This window comes from Ctenopharyngodon idella, chromosome 3 (assembly GCF_019924925.1).
Source record: "Ctenopharyngodon idella isolate HZGC_01 chromosome 3, HZGC01, whole genome shotgun sequence".
Lineage (NCBI taxonomy): Eukaryota > Metazoa > Chordata > Actinopteri > Cypriniformes > Xenocyprididae > Ctenopharyngodon > Ctenopharyngodon idella.
This window is the reverse complement of record NC_067222.1, coordinates 12,208,498-12,228,720: the sequence shown is the minus strand read 5'-3', so window position 1 is coordinate 12,228,720 and position 20,223 is coordinate 12,208,498. Positions and strand designations below refer to the sequence as shown.

At 42.7% G+C, this 20,223-nt stretch overlaps 1 protein-coding gene across 1 annotated transcript in view; it reads right to left on the bottom strand.

The window, feature by feature from the left end:
• Window positions 1-1,536: 1,536 nt before the first annotated feature.
• LOC127509963 (60 kDa lysophospholipase-like) overlaps window positions 1,537-20,223 on the bottom strand; it is a 30,665-nt gene continuing 11,978 nt past the window's right edge. The window contains exons 5-12 of the mRNA XM_051889381.1: window positions 20,019-20,204; window positions 10,984-11,094; window positions 10,454-10,573; window positions 9,125-9,229; window positions 8,700-8,863; window positions 7,976-8,053; window positions 7,222-7,275; window positions 1,537-4,916 (exon numbers count right to left, since the gene is read on the bottom strand). Of these exons, the coding sequence (XP_051745341.1) occupies window positions 7,269-7,275; window positions 7,976-8,053; window positions 8,700-8,863; window positions 9,125-9,229; window positions 10,454-10,573; window positions 10,984-11,094; window positions 20,019-20,204 (771 nt within the window). The 3' untranslated portion in view covers window positions 1,537-4,916; window positions 7,222-7,268. The remainder of the gene's footprint in view (window positions 4,917-7,221; window positions 7,276-7,975; window positions 8,054-8,699; window positions 8,864-9,124; window positions 9,230-10,453; window positions 10,574-10,983; window positions 11,095-20,018; window positions 20,205-20,223) is intronic.

Genomic DNA, 20,223 nt, shown 5'->3' with positions numbered 1-20,223 from the left:
AGAAATTTCATTTTTGTGTGAACTAACCCTTTAAATGCTTGTCCTGAGAGCGAGTGAGTCTCTGTTCAACTTTACAGAATGAGCTCCAGCAGACGAAGAGCGATAACTCTGACTAAAATATACCTACATGTAAAACGAGTAAATGTACTTTTATGAAAACAACAACAGTAACTAAAGTGTCATTCATTGTTTTTACAGAAGTGATGTAATCTCTTCACTGCACTCTGAAAAATACTGACAAACCAATAAGAGACATGATTTTGGTCACAGAGCTGCTGAAGTTACATAAAACTGCCACTTGGTGGCTCACAAACAGACTGATACCAACTGACAGCAAATTATTATTAATATGTGTATTCATATATTTGTATTATATTTCTATTTAGTTTGAGTATTGTCCATGTGTCAGGTTTTAGAGATGTACACATCACCACATAGGGAGAGAAAGTTAGAAATGATAATGTTTGGATTTGGTGGTAGCTCAGTTTTTTCACCACTTCTCACCATTTTTGTTAGAAATATAAACTGAATTTAGAAATGCTTTTGAAATGAAAAACTCTGTTATATATATATATTTTATATATATTTATTTAATTTATTATTATTAATACATACTGTGATTTCAGACTGTGGTGATGTGGTTTCTCCACTGCATGGATCTTCATGTGTTTCTTCAGGTGACTTTTAATAGTGAAACTCTTTCCGCACTTCTCTCTGCTGTGGATCCTCTCATGTGTTTTCAGATTTTTTGACACACTGAATCTCGTCACAGTATGAACACCAACAAACTTTAACAGAACCGCCAGAGACTCAGACACACTAAAACAAGGTGAATCTGTGAGAATACAAGCATTTGAGCCTCAAAAGATCTGGAGAAAGTGCACAGTCGAGAAGCCCATCGACTCGAGATCCTACAGTGTCCAGCTGGATTCTGGAGGGGTTAAAAAGAGAAACAGGGAACATCTCCGAAGGGAGCATGGAATGACCCCTAGAGACTCTAACCAAACAAAACAAAAGGTAGTGAAACAGAAACGCAGAAACTGCTGACGCTCAGTCACAACTCACCAGCAATATGGAGAATGAGATGTAAAGCGCTGTACAGTCCCATCTGTTTTCACAAAAGCAGGACGTTTAGTAAAGAAACCTCGACAATTAAAAGATGAAAAGGGTGTAAAACTGTCACATGGAAAAAAGAAAAGAAAAAGAAAGATACGTAGAACTATTGTGATGGAAATGTGAAATAACTATATAGATGTTATAAGGAAATGGTTTATTGAATTAAAAGACACACTGAATGTTTTCTGTAAATTGTGATAAAAAAAAAAAAAGTATTATAGTAATTATTTTTTGCTTAGTGTAGCAAATTAGCTCAAGAGAAATATGAATAATTAATTATAACTCATATAAATATTTGGATCCCCTAGAGCAGGGGTGGGCAAACTCAGTCCTGGAGGGCCGCTGTCCTGCAGAGTTTTGCTCCAACCCTAATCAAACACACCTGAACCAGCTAATCAAGATCTTCAGGATTACACGCAGGTGAGTTTTATCAGGGCTGCAGCTGAACTCTGCAGGGACAGCGGCCCTCCAGGACCGAGTTTGCCCACCCCTGCCCGAGAGCATGTAGTCAAAATCTGCATGATTAGGGACTCCAGTATATGAGCATGAAACACGGACAACTTTACGTGTGACACGAACAAGACTTTATTAACTAAACACTGAAACTACTCTAACACTCACACACATGCATACAGTTTACCAAGGGAAAGAGAGCTGAAGCAGAATACAGGAAAGCAAGAAGTTATAACATTGTATAAAATTCAGCAGATCAACAGCCTTGAGCAAACCATCAGTTTCTTAGTTTAACACGCCCTTCTTTAAAAAGGGGTAGGGACGATTAAAGGCACAATATGTAAGTTCAAGTTCAGTTTATTTATATAGCACTTATAAAACAGTCACACAACTGACCAAAGTGTACAGAGCTTCAGAAAGAAGAAGTCAAGTAAAAGATATAGAATCAACAACACAGCTAAAACACAGTTTAAAAAAATAAATAAATAAATAAAACAAGGTATAGACACTTAACAGCATAAAAACACGACAAGAACCACAGAAGAAGATTAATTACAATCCATGGAAAACAAGTACGTTTTTAGGAGAGACTTAAAAGTAGTCAGGGAAAGAGCTAACCTGATTTCTAAAGGCAGATTTTTCCACAAGTATATACAAGGATGGAGTATATGGTTGCAGCAATTCAGATAAATAGATTGAGGCGAGATTACGTAGAGATTTATAAACAAATAAAAGGATTTTAAAATCAATTCTGAATTTAATAGGCAGCCATTGAAGGGTCCTCAAAATTGGAATATGATCGCTTTTACGATGTAAGATTTTTTGTAATAAAATATCCCAAAACACCTTGCACAGTGTGAAATATTTCATCAAGTTGTGTACTTACATTATCCCAAAAGTTCCCAAGGATTTGTTAATTAGGGCTGTGCAAAAAAATAAATTTTTTGATTAATCGTTTTTTTAAAATGTGGTCGATACGATATCGATTTCCAAAAGCCATGTATCGATTTTTTTTCATATTTACGCAAACATTGGACATATCTGATTGACGTTAATCATATTACTAGACTTCTCCACTAGATGTCATCCTCTTATTTATCACAGCGGGGCCGGTGTCGTTCCACTCCAGTTTTAGACACGCACTCGTGAACTTCCCTAAGCACTTCCCCTCGGGGGAATCCCTGCCACCATTTTGAAGTGTGTTCCACTTCGTGAAGTGGACGAGGGAAGTTTATATGGACAGACCCTCGCTCCCTCGATTTTGACCACAATTGTGACATGACCGCATATCGCGTTTAATTTACCCCACCACAAACAACTCTGATATATACATACATATATATATATATTTTTTTTTTAATATTTAAAACACACTTTTATACATAAAGAATGCTGCATTAAACAATTTTGTAAAGGGAAAAAATAAATAATGAATCAGCTCCATTGCTGATTTCAAGTGATCAAGGGCTTAGGCACTCATGCAACGTAAGCAATGACGTACATCCGTGTCAACGAGACTGAGGGAAGTTAGCGAGGGAAGGGCATTTAAAAAAAACGAACTGGAACGCAGCCCTGGACAGCTGAAGGAACTGTCGGTTTCTCGATCGAGCCAGCGCTGCATGGTCATTAAAGTTTATCATTTGCACGCGTTTTCTAGCTTTGCCAATATAAGCATTCAAGTCAAAGAGAACTCGCGCGCGCTGTGATAAGTTTTGTGTGCGCGTCACACACACCCGAAGAGCTCAGAGCTGCGCGCCTCCGACAGCGTGCAAATAAGAAAAATAATTCTCTTTTATCTGTCATTGAGTCTAAAACGGAGAAATTTACACAAATTACTCTCAAAATCTCCACCTTTGCGAGTATCTCGGTAAACATAGTCGGTTACGGTTTTGGTAAACAGTAGAGAAAGAACGCATGTGTGTCATTACTGTATGTCTCAGTGCATTAGTTTTAAAGTGACAGACACCTAAAATTCCAGAAGCTGTCTGTGTTTTAATGTTAATCAAACTAAAGAGAAAATCACTCTGTTCTTCACTAAATAATGTTTTTGTAACTTTAATAAGGATTAACCTTTATTTATTTTGTACAGTGAAGATTATATACAGTGTTTATTTGTCCTATTGCTTGTAGTTTAATTATTATTATTATTTTTTTTTTTATTAATGACAGTTTACTTGTCTTTAATAATCTTTGAAATTTATATTAGTAGTTTTAGCTGTCTTAAATGGAATCAAGAATTGTTAAATTTCACTTCTAAAATATTGGGTGTCATAACCTTATTCATTACAATATAGGTGGGCTATACATGGGTCAAAAACAACAAAAACAATAACTATTTTATTCATTATTTTTTTTGTGGTGGGGCCAGTGGAAAAAAAAAAAAAAAAAAAAACGAGAATCAAATCTGAAAATCGAATCGAAAATCAAATTGAGAATCGAAATCGAATTGAGACCTTGAAAATTTAAATCGAATTGAATCAGTGACATTATTTCTGAGCTATCCTCACCTTCCACTTGTAGAAGCCATAGAGATAGATATACATAGATGCCTCATTAGCGGCCGTTTCAATGTGCTGCTATACGTAAGCTGCTAATGAGATCAACTGAGACAAGCAGGCTTTGGCACAAACGGAAAAATAAAACAAGGATCAGTATCGGCGGCATGGCATTTGAGATGAAGGAGAACTTCGCAGCAAACTTGGACTTGACAGAGACTCCGCTCTCACATGTTTTAATAGACAGGTAAGCAAATATGCATTATTATATATATTAATATGCATTATTTATTATTAACCAACCAAATCATTTGCCAAATAGTCACATATCAGTAACAGAGCAATATAGCATTAAATTTCACATTCCTTGCAGTGAATTTATTACGATGACATAAAATAGTGTGATCAAACATACAGGTAATACAAAAAACAATTCATTACCTCATCCATGAACATGATTTGTGAATTTCATACTTCTCTGTATGGTGAAATCAACATCTCTCCTTCATAGCATCATCAAGCTTCACCTTTGTAATTGTTTTGAAAATGCGACCTCTGGTGGCGAAAACTTACATAGTGTGCCTTTAATGTATCAAATAATGAGACTTAAGTTTGATACTTGCATGTCTCGCCCATTTGAATTAAACTGTCCTGATGCAGTTTGTGGAGGCTCCCGTTGATCTTTCGCTGATGTTGTGTTGATGAGAGAGAATTAGTTGGAGTCAGAGGATCTTTGGTGGATGGAAAGTCAAGGCCGCAGCCTGGCACAAGCTTGAGGGTCTTCAGACGTCTTCTAGTTCAGCATCAGAATTCGAAGTTCTCTCCTGGAATATTCGGGGTCTGAAAGCAAGACTTGAAGAAAAAGATCTACTGAGAATCTTTGCAGAAAATGACATTGTGTGTGGAAGAAAATTAATGCCAAATGTTTTTGAAACAAAAAAGCTTGTTGAATTGCACTAATTGAAAACAAATGCATTGCATTAACCATGCTTGCATTTTAATGCAGGCTGAAATTCAACATGGTTGTATATTTAAGCTGTGAATATTTCAATTTCAAACATTTCACACACATTCAAAATTCAATAATCAATATTCACCTTTCAGATTTCACTTCACAATCATCCAAAATCCCGTTTGTGGCACAGCAAAGTGTCGTGAATCATCTCTAAGACTGACACTTAAGATTTAATCCTACACTTCACTTCAATTACTTGAGATGCCTGATAACTAACTTTTAAGCGCAGCTCTGAGCCAAGAATTTTTTTACTCTAAAGTCAATTCTTAGCAGTGTTCTTGTGAGTAATTCTCAGAGGCTTGATAAATACGGGCCCAGATCTCTAAGCTTTTTTTGCAGTTTTTTTTTTTGTTATTAATTACAATTAATTATTATGAATTATTATTATAATTATATAATTATTAATTAAATGTATATAAACAATAGAGATTTATTAGTTTGTAAAATTAAATTGCTACAAATGCCGTTGAATGAGCTTACTCAATACTACATCCATATTCTTGCACTATTTCACACATCCACCTTTGTAAATAACATTTATTTTGAATTGTTTTCCTTGAATCATTTATTTTTATTGCAGAAGGCAATGATAACATCAGCATAGAAAAAAATAACAATAGATGCAAATTAAATAAACTGCTTTAACATTTCCAGGCACAGTAGGTATACCTAAAAGCAGCATTCAAGTAAAAATTGAATAATCAAATGGAAAAATACATTTACATGAAATGTTACATTTTTTATGTAATTTACTCTTTTTGAATACATTACTAGATATGGAAAAAAGAGTGACATTTCAGTGACCCATATATACATACATATACACTATATTGCCAAAAGTTTTGGGACACCTGCCTTTACGTGCACATGAACTTTAATAACATCCCATTCTTAATCCCTAGTGTTTAATATGGAGTTGGCCCACCCTTTGCAGCTATAACAGCCTCAACTCTTCTGGGAAGGCTTTCCACAAGGTTTAGGAGTGTGTTTATGGGAATGTTTGACCATTCTTCTAGAAGCGCATTTGTGAGGTCAGGCAGTGATGTTGGCGAGAAGGCCTGGCTCACAGTCTCCGCTCTAATTCATCCCAAAGGTGTTCTATCGGGTTGAGGTCAGGACTCTGTGCAGGACAGTCAAGTTCCTCCACACCAAACTCGCTCATCCATGTCTTTATGGACCTTGCTTTGTGCACTGGTGCGCAGTCATGTTAGAACAGGAAGGGGCCATCCCTAAACTGTTCACACAAAGTTGGGAGCATGAAATTGTCCAAAATGTCTTGGTATGCTGAAGCATTAAGAGTTCCTTTCACTGGAACTAAGGGGTCAAGCCCAACACCTGAAAAACAACCCCACACCATAATCCCCCTCCACCAAACTTTACACTTGGCACAATGCAGTCAGGCAAGTACCGTTCTCCTGGCAACCGCCAAACCCAGACTCGTCCATCGGATTGCCAGACAGAGAAGCGTGATTGGTCACTCCAGAGAACACGTTTCCACTGCTCTAGAGTCCAGTGGCGGCGTGCTTTACACCACTGCATCCGACGCTTTGCATTGCACTTGGTGATGTAAGGCTTGGATGCAGCTGCTCAGCCATGGAAACCCATTCCATGAAGCTCTCTACGCAAAGTTCTTGAGCTAATCTGAAGGCCACACGAAGTTTGGAGGTCTGTAGCTATTGACAACCAGAAAGTTGGCGACTTCTGCGCACTGTGCACCTCAGCATGCGCTGACCCTGCTCTGTGATTTTACGTGGCCTACCACTTCATGACTGAGTTGCTGTTGTTCCCCATTGCTTCCACTTTGTTATGACACCACTAACAGTTGACCGTGGAATATTTAGTAGTGAGGAAATTTCACGAATGGACTTATTGCACAAGTGGCAACCTATCACGGTACCACGCTTGAATTCACTGAGCTCCTGAGAGCGACCCATTCTTTCACAAATGTTTGTAGAAGCAGTCTGCATGCCTAGGTGCTTGATTTTATATACCTGTGGCCATGGAAGTGATTGGAACACCTGAATTCAATGATTTGAGGGGGTGTCCCAATACTTTTGGCAATATAGTGTGTGTATATATATATATATATATATATATATATATATATATATATATATATATATATTAGATTTTGTTACCTACCTGTTTGGTACTGAGCCGCCTGTTTTAAGAACTCATCCTCCTCACGTCTAGTGGCTAAATGTGAGAAAAGCCCATTAATAAAAGTTTACAGCAGGGGTGTCCAATCCTGCTCCTGGAGGGCCACTGTCCTGCAAAGTTTAGCTCCAACCCCAATCAAACACACCTAAACCAGTTAATCAAGGGCTGTGCCCGAAATTGTCCCCTATACCCTTAAATAAGACACTAGTTGAGGGGACAGCCATTTGTAGTGGTCTCTGAAACCACAGTGGATGTTATTGAGTGCACTCCTTCAATCCCATAATGCTCTGCAATAATGAGTGTACAACTGATGTACTCATAATTCATTGTGAGGGTCATGCCGAATGAATTGCCACGTCTCCCTTCTGGCGCACTCAGTGTCCGAATTCGCTCGCTTGTTTTCATTCACTGCTTCAAATATACTATATATTAGTGGAGTAATGTAGGGAATAGTGAATGAGGGTAAAACACAGCTAAGATCTCACTTGGCATTCTAGAAACTTCCAGGCAGGTGTGTTGAGGCAAGTTGGAGCTAAACTCTGCAGGACAGTGGCCCTCCAGGACTGAGTTTGGACACTCCTGGTTTACAGGAAGCATCATCTTTATAGCCAATGCAACACTGAATGCATCAAATAATCTCTTGTATCTCCATTCATACAGTTATAAGAATAAAATGTCACTGAAGGCATCAAATTATTTTTTCTGTATTCTGTATATGTGTGTATGTAAATGAGACCTGCTTCCAGCATCAACCATGTCATCCTGGGAAAAATGAGCTCCATTCCTCCTTAGCAATTCTACAACGTCCTCATGCCTACAGACATAGAAAAATGACATATAGAGTCACATGTGTTTAATTGAGTTCACCTTACAGGTCACCTGTTGTGTATAATGGAAGAAAGAAGGTCATATTAGCTGTGTCCCAATTCAGAGGCTGCATCTTTCGAAGGCCAAATGCGTCAGCAGCGTGACGAAGGTTATCTCAATATGAAGGCTCCTTTGAATGCGGCTTACTAATGCGTCCTTCTGTCCCTCTGCCACGAAGGATAGAACAAGTGGATTTTTTTTTAAACAAAATGTTTGATTACACTTTTAAATACAAGTACTGGGTTTCAAATTAATATTACTCAAACGAACTTATATCTTCCTAAGATGCAATTTTATGTTTATAGTCAAGTCACAAATTAGTTTTGTCTCTGAATTAGTGCAAAGCTATTGTTTTGGAATGAGTGTGAGTAAATGCAATGCTAACTATGAATGATTATTTGGCGAGTTGCGTCAGAACAGACTTGCTGTGACTCATTGATGGTTTGCAACCTCCAGTTTAAAACCAGTGGTCTAGATCGCCTTAAAGACTGTGTGTGTAAAAAACACAGCAAATAGTTAAGTCAAAACTTTGAAATTATGGCAATTACTTTTTGTGGACCCAAAAAGCATTTGGACACTTAAACCAGTACTACCTGAAGCGTTCAGCATTGTGAAGTGGTGTATCACCAAAGCGATCTTTGGCATCGACATCAGCCCCTTCATTTAGTAGATACTCCACCACATTCAGATGCCCCTCACATGCAGCGACGTGGAGAGGAGAGCGGCCATCATAGTCTGCCATGTTCAAGTCAGAGCCCTATATAGAAAGATATGAATCATAACCAGTATCTTGATTTGCTAAACTGCATTTAATACTGGAAACCAGCACAGCTGACATGTCTGCATGCTCCTGGACCATTTTTAATATAATAAAAAATATTCAATAACAAAAAAGTTGCAGGCATACACTATCACAAACTGTAAAAAGTTTGGAATAGGCTGCATTTATTTGATTCTGCTTTTTACAGGTAGTGTTAATCTTCAAAAATGGGTGTCCAAACAGGTATCAATATCTTACCATTTCCCTTATGGCCTTTAAAGTGTCAGTGTCTCCGATCTTAGCAGCACCGCAGACCAGAGTGGGAGTTAGTGCATCTCGTATGGCGTCAAGCTCCTGTGAATGCTTCATCACATCATCATAGTTTTCATTAAAATACAGGGCACCAAACCTGAGTACGAGTGTACACTATATAGGGGCTTTCGCACCAGGTAGTTATAGGAACTCAGTTATAGGAACTAGCCACCAGGGTGATCCCTGAACTGAATCTTCCCCTAGAGCCATTTTATTATGTAGACGTACATATAAGTTATGCGACTAAAAGAGCAAAAAGGAGGGCTAAGAGACGAAATCTCATACAACTTTCAGTGCTACATATCATTGAGTCTAAGAGAAGAACACGATGCTGCAGACAAAGGCGACAGGTAAATGCTAACATTAGCTTTCTGTATGTTAGGGAGTAAAAGTATATGTAATCCGTGGAGTAAGTATGTACAGTATGGCATGCGTTCAGCCAATCAGCATACACTTACGTCACTGGTAGTTCCTATAGTGCTGGGTTCGACCTTACTCTGAAGTAGGAGCTAATTTAGTCCCCCCAAAAGGAGTTCCTAGAACTAAAATCATTCCTGCGGTGCGAAGAAAAGCCAGTACTTCCAAAAGTTATATCTATGAAAACTGCGAAAGCTCCTCATGTACACTGTACGAAACACAGCAGTTTTGTTACAAAATGATTCAGTGATTTTGAACGAGTGAATGATTCAATGACCCATTTATAAGGACAGGTCACTGCATCCGAAATCACATACTTCCCTACTATATAATATGTGAAAAACAGTAAGCCAATAGAGTAGTACTGTATGTCCAAATACATAGTAGTCAGAAAAAAGGCGACCATCATGGCCAACTACTTTCTGAAGTGCACGTTCAATGGACACTTTACTATCCCATGAGGCCACAGGAGAGGATTTGTGAATGGGGGATTTTGCTGATAACAGTAATTGGACGATATTTAGTGCTTTTGTAACTTGGCTGGTTAGGACTGTCATGGACAGCTGACTCCCAAAAATATTCTTCATATTCTGTGCAGTGGGAAGTTCACAGCAGTGACAAAAATGAACTTTTACATTTAAACTGATTTTAAATGGACTTTTATACATGCATGTTTTTCCAACCTTATTAGACGTATGCATGATGTTTTGAGTCAAATTTTTACATTTATTCAATGAATAAGGAAAACTGGGATTTAATTTATTTATTTTTATTTTTTTGTTCATTAATAATCACACACCCCTGTTTGTTTAAAGTGAAAAACAAAGTTAGAAACAGAAAAAGTGCAGGTTACATTACCTCGTTACAGCTAACGTTGAGGGACTTGGCCAAGATCTGAATAAAGCGACTGTCGCGGAGAGAAAGCTTTGCTCCGTCCAGATCAGCGGTCATCTCACCTCGCAGGTTACGACACAGCATCTTATGAACAAATAACATGTTTGATTAGGTTATTTAAAATGGGTAATAATTATTATCAAATCAAGTAACATGCCAAAAAAAAAAGACTGTATCAAGGTCAATAAATCTCTTAAAATATCAACAACAACAAGAAATGATAAAACTTACAATGCTTTGCGAAGAGTAAGTGCATGAACCAGGCTTTTTATAGACATGGCGAACAAGCTAATGAGAAACAGCTGCAGACAATCAGTGCTGATATGGGGCAAAGGATGCTGGGGAATGTAGATGGGATGGTAACAGTCTGTGATGGAGTGGAGTGCCCCCTGGTGGCCCTCAAGGGCACTCCAGCTGGTGATTGTAACAGGTAATGTGTGTGTTATTGACCCAAATGTGGTTTAAATGTATTTTTTAAGAGACATTTTCCATACCTTCTTCTTCTCTTCTAGACTGAGATCTTTTTCCAGCACATAGGAGAGTTTTGAAAGAGCGGCTTCTGTGGTCATATCAAACCCAGCGACCAAACCGGCATCACTCAGAGCCTGAGAGGGAATATTATATTACACACTGCTGGAATACCCCCACATAAGGCCTTTAAAGGCACAATGTGTAATTTTCGCTGCTAGAGGTCACTTATTCAAAACAAAGGCGTAGCTTGATGAGGCAGTGAATGAGTGTGGAATCATGGGAGTTGTTGTCTTCACCTCCACAGCTGATGGAAAGCAATCTATTAAAAGCTACGATTAAAATTAAGTTAAATGTTCGCCTCCTTCTTCCCCGAACTTTGTTACAGTTACATTCGATCACTTAAATTAACATTATTTTATTTCATTCTAATGAAATAGATGCGAGTTCTGATTTACTAATCATATAGGTCACTTTACTTGACAAATTAAAATTGAATTTAATCAGGGAAATGCAGCACTGTTTTACTTGGTCAAAACAATCATACTAAAATACATTTAAGTGTGTTGAAAGTTATGTTATCTGATTATATAATATTATATGATGGAGATGGAGAAAATGCTGTATTACTGTTACTGTGGCTATGTTAACCAATTGACAAAATAGCATTGTCTCAGAGGCGTGGTACAAACATGTTATACTTGCAGTAAATCAAGAAAACAAGCGATTCAAACAATAAGACTAACCGTGTTGAGCTATATAACAATGAGTAGCTTTCTGTCGATTAAAAAGTATCCAAACAGTTGCTCACCTGTCTAATAAAACACATAATATACTAAAGCGGGTTTCTACGGAAGTAAAACTGGAAATCGAGGGTAATGCGGATATGATGTCGTTGACAGACAACGTAGTGACATGGAACATTACACTGGTTCAAATAGCTGATTTCCAGTGGTGGAAAGAGTACTGAAAATTTGTACTCAAGTACAAGTACTGTTACATTGCTGAAATAATACTCAATTACAAGTAAAAGTACTGACGTCAAAAAAGTACTCGAGTAAAAGTACAAATTACTCTTCTCAAAAACTACTCAAAGTACTAAAATTACTAATTACTTTTTAGCCGGTGATATTTAATGAATTACCAAACAATATTCAATCAATTAGTAGAAAATAGCTACTTTCAACAAAGCACTTTCACCTTATTCATGAAGTGCATGAATCAGTGGTCACAATACTGGAATTTCTAACTTCAGTACAATACCTTGTAAATGATCAATGTTTAGCATCATTTTAAATACCAATAATATTGATCAATTACCATTACAATAATCTCACTTAAATATTTGCTCACTCTGTGTATTTGTGTCTTTACAATAGGGTAACTTTGTTGCAATAGCTCACATGCAGCACAAAAAAACTTGATTTCAAACTGAATTGAATTTACAAAAAAGACAAGTAAACAGTCAGTAATAAAATAAGAACAAATAAAACAAATTACCTGAATTCCATTGAAGTATATGAAATATAACAACACTGAATTTTTATATGCCCTGTATCTTAAAGGGTTAGTTTCAACCAAAAATGAAAATTCTGTCATTAATTACTCACCCTCATCTTGTTTCAAACTCCTAAGACCTTCGTTCATCTTCAGAACACAAATTAAGTTCCCTTTCAGTCGGTCACGTTCGACGTACGTCAGTAGTGACCGACGAATTGGGATATCGCTAGAGAGCCCTATCAGCTTCGAGTGAACTACAACAGGCCAGTTGGCGTGCGATATTTGCATAATGCGCACCACCCCCGCCAGGTGGTATAAATAGGGGAGCAGATGCCATCGCACTGTCTTTCGCTTCGGAGCCAACCTGTGTGTTCCTGCTATTAGTCTGAGAGTGACTTCGCAAGCCTTTGAAGAGCTTTTGTTCTACAGTGCTGGCTTTATGGCACCTTACAGCGAGGCTGCGAGCTTTCCCAGAGTGAGCTTCTCGAGCTGTTATACAGCTCTCAACTGCTGTTTTCACAGCATTATTTGCCCCGTTTGGTTTGCGATTTGGGCCGGTTCCTCTGTGTGTGTGACTCAGGGAGTGAAAAGTGTACCTGCAGTCACATCGCGGCTGTTCCCTGTGTGCTTCGGCACAAAGAACAAGAGCTTCTAAAAGAGCTTCACAGACAGACACTGCGTCTTTTTCAAGACGTCATTCTGTCGGTGCGTTTCTGGGTTGGTCGAGGCCGCCTCCCATGTTGCCGTGGCAACCCAGCGCGTTGTTCGGCGCTCTAGATGCGTGGTCGAGACTCGAGTGCCTCAAATGAGGTGGAGTCCCCTCACCTATTCCCCGATCTAGTTTCTCTTTCTGAATCAGAAAAGTACTACTTTTGGTGAATAAGCCAGGGTGACCAGAGGATCACAGTGGGGCAATACCTGCTGAGCCAATCTCCGTGGGCCCCCCACTCCTCTAATGCATCACAAACATGTTGTGACTGTGTTCGTGGGTGGTTTATGTTTGGTAAAAACATGGCCACGTCGGCGCTCAGCGCCATGTGTCGTTCAGTTAGACGACCACGTTCACTGTCCCACATGGCTGGTAGCTTCTGGGTGGATTGCTGGTCCTTCTCATGGGGGACCTAGCATCTTAGTCAGGGCTCCAGCAGAGGATCAGATGTCGACTGCTACATTGGAGAGAGGGTTGTTGGGCTCTGGACATGAAGATGAGGCTGAGCGTCCCACGGTTGTGATGTGCTCATGCTGAATCAGATTCAGAGTTAACGACCATGCTTTCCCGGGCCCCTGGGGGCGTGGTGCGACGCATACTCGCCTTGCCCCGCCCCCTGTCTTAGCCTGGAAGTGCATGAAAAACTTGGCAGTTTGGAAGCCTTTTTTGGTGCCAAATATGGAACGCCAAAAGGGTCATAATCTGCATTAAAAGTTTTTTCTCTCTCACTACCCTCTGTGGTGGGGTGGCAGTGCTACGGGCACACCACCTCTGCCCTGCATGGGTCTTGGCCCCCGGCAAGTCTGTGGAAGGCCAAAGCACTCATTGCATATGGGTAGTTCTGAGTCGGGGTTGAGCTACGCATGATGTAAGTCATAGCGCAGGCCCCTGGCCAGACAATGTCCACCATGGTGGTCCGGAAACACCCCTGGCTAGCCTTGCAGAGGTGTGTCATCGTCTAAGTATGCTTTCTCGATGCTCTCATCTCACAAGCTGGCCTAAAATCCAGCCCGCTCAGCCCGCAGCCAAGCCACTTGGCTAGCGAGAAGCAGTCCTGGAGAAACAGGTGACCTGGAGCTGAGGTAAACAGTTCTTCGGGATACGATGCTCGCATCGCTCCCTCCCCGGAGGAGGGCCGGGTGGAGAATTTTGGTTTGTTCCGCCGCTGGCTCTCGGGAAACCAGCGGTACCCACGAAGTAGAACTGTTTTCTAACCCTCCAGGTCCCAAGAGGGCGCGGCTGGCAGTGCGCGAGGCCCCACCTCGCCACTCTCAGCCCCCTCTCACTTCGCCAGCAGGTCCCAGTGTGTTGGTCGAGGCCGCCTCCCATGTGGATCTGCATGTCCTGAATCGGTCCCCTCACAGGCTGCCGTTCAAGATGCTCACGCAGAAGTGCATTTTCAAATGCATCCGACCCCAGGATTGGTTTGTAGCAATCGACCTGAAGGACGCGTACTTTCATGTCTCGATTCTGCCTCGTCACAGACTCCTTCTACGGTTTGCGTTCGAGGGTCGGGCATATCAGTACAAAGTCCTACCCTTCGGGCTGGCCCTGTCGCCCCGCGTCTTTACGAAGGTTGCGGAGGCGGCCATTGTTCTGCTCAAGGAACAGGGCGTTTGCATCCTCAACTACCTCGACGACTGGCTCATCCTGGCCAGCTCTTGGGAGCAGTTGTGCAAACACAGGGACATGGTGTTAGCTCACCTCAGCCGGTTGGGATTCGGTCGCCCGGACTGCGCGCCTCACAGAGGAGCATGTCCAGTCAGTGTTGACCTGCCTGAGTACGCTCAAGCGCAGGACAGCGGCCCCACTGAAACTCTTTCAGAGGCTCCTGGGGCATATGGCATCCTCAGCCACAGTCACGCCGCTCGGATTGCTTCATATGAGGCCGCTTCAACACTGGCTCCGCGGCCGGGTCCCGAGATGGGCGTGGCAGCGTGGTACATTCCGTGTCCCCGTGACACCGAACTGCCGTCGCACCCTCACCAAGTGGTCGGACCCTTCGTTCCTGCGGGCTGGAGTTCCCCTCGGACAAGTGTCCAGGCATGCTGTGGTCCACACAGATGCCTCTGCCACGGGGTGGGGGGCCACGTACAACGGGCATGCAGCATCGGGTCTGTGGACGGGGCCCCAACTGCATTGGCATATCATTTGCCTCGAGTTGCTAGCAGTACCTCTTGCACTGGGCCGCTTTCAGGAGCTGTTGACAGACAAGCACGTACTGGTCCGCTCGGACAGCGCTGCAGTCGTTGCGTACATCAACCATCAGGGTGGTCTACACTCCCGCCGTATGTCGCAACTCGCCCGCCATCTCTTGCTATGGAGTCAGAAGCATCTGAGGTCGCTTCGTGCCATTCACGTCCCATGCGCGCTCAACCGTGCAGCCGACGAGCTCTCACGGCAGCCTCCGCCTCCGGGCGAATGGAGACTCCATCCCCAGGTGGTTCAGCTGATCTAGCAGCGCTTCGGCGAGGCACAGATAGATCTGTTCGCCTCCCCGGAGACTGCCCACTGCCAGTTGTTCTATTCCCTGACCGGCAGCACGCTCGGCACGGATGCCCTGGCAATCAGCTGGCCCCGGGGCCTACGCAAATATGCGTTTCCCCCAGTGAGCCTTCTCGCACAGCTCCTGTGCAAAGTCAAGGAGGACGAGGAGCAGGTCTTGTTAGTGGCTCCATACTGGCCCACTCGGACCTGGTTCTCGGACCTCACGCTCCTCGCGACAGCACCTCCCTGGCCCATTCCTCTGAGGAAGGACCTCCTGACTCAGAGACGGGGCACCCTCCCGACCTGTGGAAACTCCATGTGTGGTCCCTGGACGGGACGCGGAGGTTCTGAGTGATCTCCCGCAAGCGGTCGCAGACACTATCACTTCCGCTAGAGCTACTTCTACGAGGAACCTCTATGCGCTGAAGTGGAACCTGTTCGTCGAATGGTGCTCCTCTCACCAAGAGGACCCCCGATCATGTTCGGTCAAAGCCGTGCTTTCCTTTCTGCAAGAGGGCCTGGAGCGAAGGCTGTCTCCCTCCACCCTCAAGGTGTATGTTGCCGCTATCGCCGCACATCACTATGCATTTGATGGTAAATCGCTAGGGAAGCACAATCTGATCGTCAGGTTCTTGAGGGGGGCGAGGAGACTGAATCCTCCCCGGCCCCCCTCTGTACCCTCTTGGGATCTGACCCTGGTTCTTACATCTCTCCGGGGTCGTCCCTTCGAGCCTTTGCAATCAGCTGAGTTAAAAGTACTGTCCCTAAAGACCGTCCTCCTGGTTGCATTGGCCTCGCTCAAGAGGGTAGGGGACCTGCATGCATTTTTGGTTGACAAATCATGCCTGGAATTCGGGCCCGGTGACTCTCACATTATCCCGAGACCCCGGCCTGGATTTGTGCCCAAGGTTCCTACCACTCCCTTTCGAGATCAGGTAGTGAACCTGCAAGCGCTGCCTTCGGAGGAGGCAGACCCAGCCCTAGCTTTGCTCTGTCCCGTCCGCACTCTGCGCCTGTACGTGGACAGAACGTGAAGCTTTAGGACCTCAGATCAGCTCTTTGTCTGTTACGGAGGCCAGCAGAAGGGAAAGGCTGTCTCCAAGCAGAGGATGGCCCATTGGATAGTGGACGCCATCGCCCTGGCGTATGAATCCCAGAGGAGTGGCCTCTTCCTGGGCACTGGCGCACGGCGCCTCGCTGACAGATATCTGTAGAGCTGAGGGCTGGGCGACACCTAACACGTTCGCTAGATTCTATAGCCTTCGTGTAGAACTGGTATCTTCCTGTGTACTCGCTTCCACCAGCCGGTAGACACGAAGAGCCCGTTCTAGTGTCAGCTTGCAATGCCACTCCCGCCCCCTGGGCCGGATACGTGCATCCTTTTTACTCCAGTCGAGTTCCCCGCTTGGCGAACCCTGTCGAGTTCCTCCGCCTCCCCCTTCGGCTCGGACATTGCGGAGTGTCTGATGCCAGGCCAAACCTCCGTCTCCGACGTTGACGTTTGGCTGGGTTCCACATGTCGTGACCCCTCCACATGAGTGGTCCCATGTGTGTATTTGTCCACGGTCAACTCCCCACGGTGAGCCCGTGTCTTTCCCTTAGCAGGGAAAGCTCTGCTGTCACCTGTCAGATGAGTCTCCCCCTACCCAGGTGGAGCCATCCCAGGGACTCCATATGCGTACTGCCCACGGCCAGTCCATATGTGTACTCTCCATGTAAATTCCTCCCCTACGGGTGGGTAGTGGTCTCCGCAGCATCCCCTATGGGTTCGCTTCCCCAGTGTAGTCTAGTTTACTTAGTGGGTATGTCGGAACAGCAGTAGACTCTCTCAGCGTCAGCTCGCCCCCTTCCCCGTCCCACTGGTGCGCCGGGTGGCTAGAGCTTGCGCTGGGCACTGGAAGGGGTTCATACTGTGGCGCTTTATTTGGGATCCCAATTCGTCGGTCACTACTGATGTACGTTGAACGTAACCGACTGAAAGGGAACGTCTCAGTTACGTATGTAACCCTCGTTCCCTGAAGGAGGGAACGGAGACGTACGTCCCGTCGCCACAGTTGCTGTATCCTCGCTGTAGTGCGGACTAGGTTGTCTCCTCAGCGAAAAACAGTGCAATGGCATCTGCTCCCCTATTTATACCACCTGGCAGGGGCGGTGCGCATTATGCAAATATCGCACGCCAACTTTATTGGCCTGTTGTAGTTCACTCGAAGCTGATAGGGCTCTCTAGCGATATCCCAATTCGTCGGTCACTACTGACGTACGTCTCCGTTCCCTCCTTCAGGGAATGAGGGTTACATACGTAACTGAAACTGAAACTGAAATCTTTTTGATGAAATCTGAGCGCTTTCTGACCCTCCATAGACTGCAACGTTATTACCACTTTTTATGGCCCAGAAAGGTAGTAAAAACATCGTTAAAATAGTTCATGTGACTACAGTAATTTAACCTTAATGTTATGAAGCGACCAGAATGCTTTTTGTGCACAAAATAAACAAAAAAACCCACTTTATTCAACAATTTCTTCTCTTCCATGTCAGTCTCTGACACTGTTGACGTAGTAAACACAGTGCAGCACTTCCAGGTTCTACGTCAGAACGTTGGCTCATTATTGGCCGGCTTCTGCGTCAGCATCACACGCATGTGTCGTGGTGCTCACATGAACAGCGTCAGAGAGTGACACAGAGAGAGGAAATTGTTTAATAAAGTCGTTATTTTTGTTTTTTGCACACAAAAAGTATTCTGGTCGTTTTATAACTTTAAGGTTGAACCACTGTAGTCACATGGGCTATTTTAACAATGTCTAGTAAAGACATTGTTAAAATAGCCCATGTGACTACAGTGGTCTTTCTGGGCCTGCAAAAGTTGCAATTACGTTGCAGTCTGGGGTTAGAAAGCTCTCGGATTTCATCAAAAAATATCTTCATTTGTGTTCTGAAGATGAACGAAGGTCTTATGGGTTTGGAATGACATGAGGGTGAGTAATTAATGACAGAAATTTCATTTTTTGGGTGAACAAACCCTTTAAGAGCCATATAATATGTTGTTTATTTAGATAAAAAGAACATCAGAATGTTTTGACCTGTAATATCTGTATGTAGTGATGCAGTTAGACAAACTAGGTTACTTATGTACAAATCATACAAATGCCCCATTCTGAAACATACATTTACATTGTAAAGAAATAAAAGATCCACCTTTGTTTGTTGAGACTTTCTGGTGCATTTCATTTATAGTCAATAAGATTTCCTGTAGCACTTTCATTGGTCAGGGCTGGAAGTATATTCTGATTGTTTGATAACTTTTGGCAACATTTAATTTAAGAGAAGGGAGAGATTCGCGATTGCACACTACACAGAGCGCGCACTCATCTGAGTGAGAGGAGAGGCAGTTCACTTGTATATTGAGAGCTCGCGTCGTTTTCTGCCATTACATGAATGTGCTCTCGCGTTACAATAATGCGCTTTCGACATTTGTAATTAAAATACACCATTGAAACCCGCGGGTATAATTAAAATTATGCGCAATACCTGCAATCCTGTGTTGTAACTGAAATGAGTGACAGCAGGAGGAGGCAGGTGTGTGTCAAACCAAAGTCCCTTTAAGACAAGTCATTTCACTCGGCGGCCATCTTTGAAACGCCTCTTGGGCATTCAAGTGCAGCTCCTATTTCTTTGAATGGGGAAACATCAAATTCTCCAAAGCTGTTTGCCAAGCTTTCGATTAAATTTCATATTTGAAATCACCAATGAAATCTGACAACAACTGTCTCATAAATTTTGTTTCTAAACGCTCGAATCATGACAAAAAAACAGTATTTTTCAGGCTAGATCAAGCTAATGCGCAGACCTAAATGCACGTCTCGCGTCTCATTTCGGAGGCGTCTGACTGTTTCTATAGGAACCGGAGCTTCTAACGGCTGCTGCGGTGACGCGATGACTTTACCAATCGGCGATTGGCTCTTATTTAGAAGGCGGGACTTATTCCACCATATTGCGCGTTGCACTTTCTCCCATTCAAAAACAATAAGAGTGATGCATCTTGTGTTATTCTCTTTGGTCAAACTCGCTGTCGGGGAGATGAGAGAATGAGAACGCTCCGTAAAATTATAGAATAAAAAAAAATGTACTCAAAGTACAAAAACCCGAAAAAACTACTTAATTACAGTAACGTGAGTAGTTGTAATTCGTTACTTCCACCTCTGCTGATTTCTTTGGATTTAAATATTGTTGGAAACATTTGGGATAATGCAAGTACACACGTATATAAAATATGTAACATTGTTCTAGTGTTTTTTTGGATATTTTAAATATTTGAATTTTTGGATATTTGAATTTACATATTGTGCCTTTAAGCAAACTCCCATACCTGGCCAGTGGCGTATGAGGTTGTGACCGTGCCCCGGAGGCACTGGGTGCAGTTGATCATGATGAGACCTCTCTCTGTCGCTTTACGGATCTCATCCAGCAGCTCGGTGTCATCGTCAGGGGCGTTACCGCTGCCGTAGGTCTCCAATACGATCCCAGCCATAGGAGGCTGCAAGAAGGCCTTGACCTGATGAGAAAATGGATCT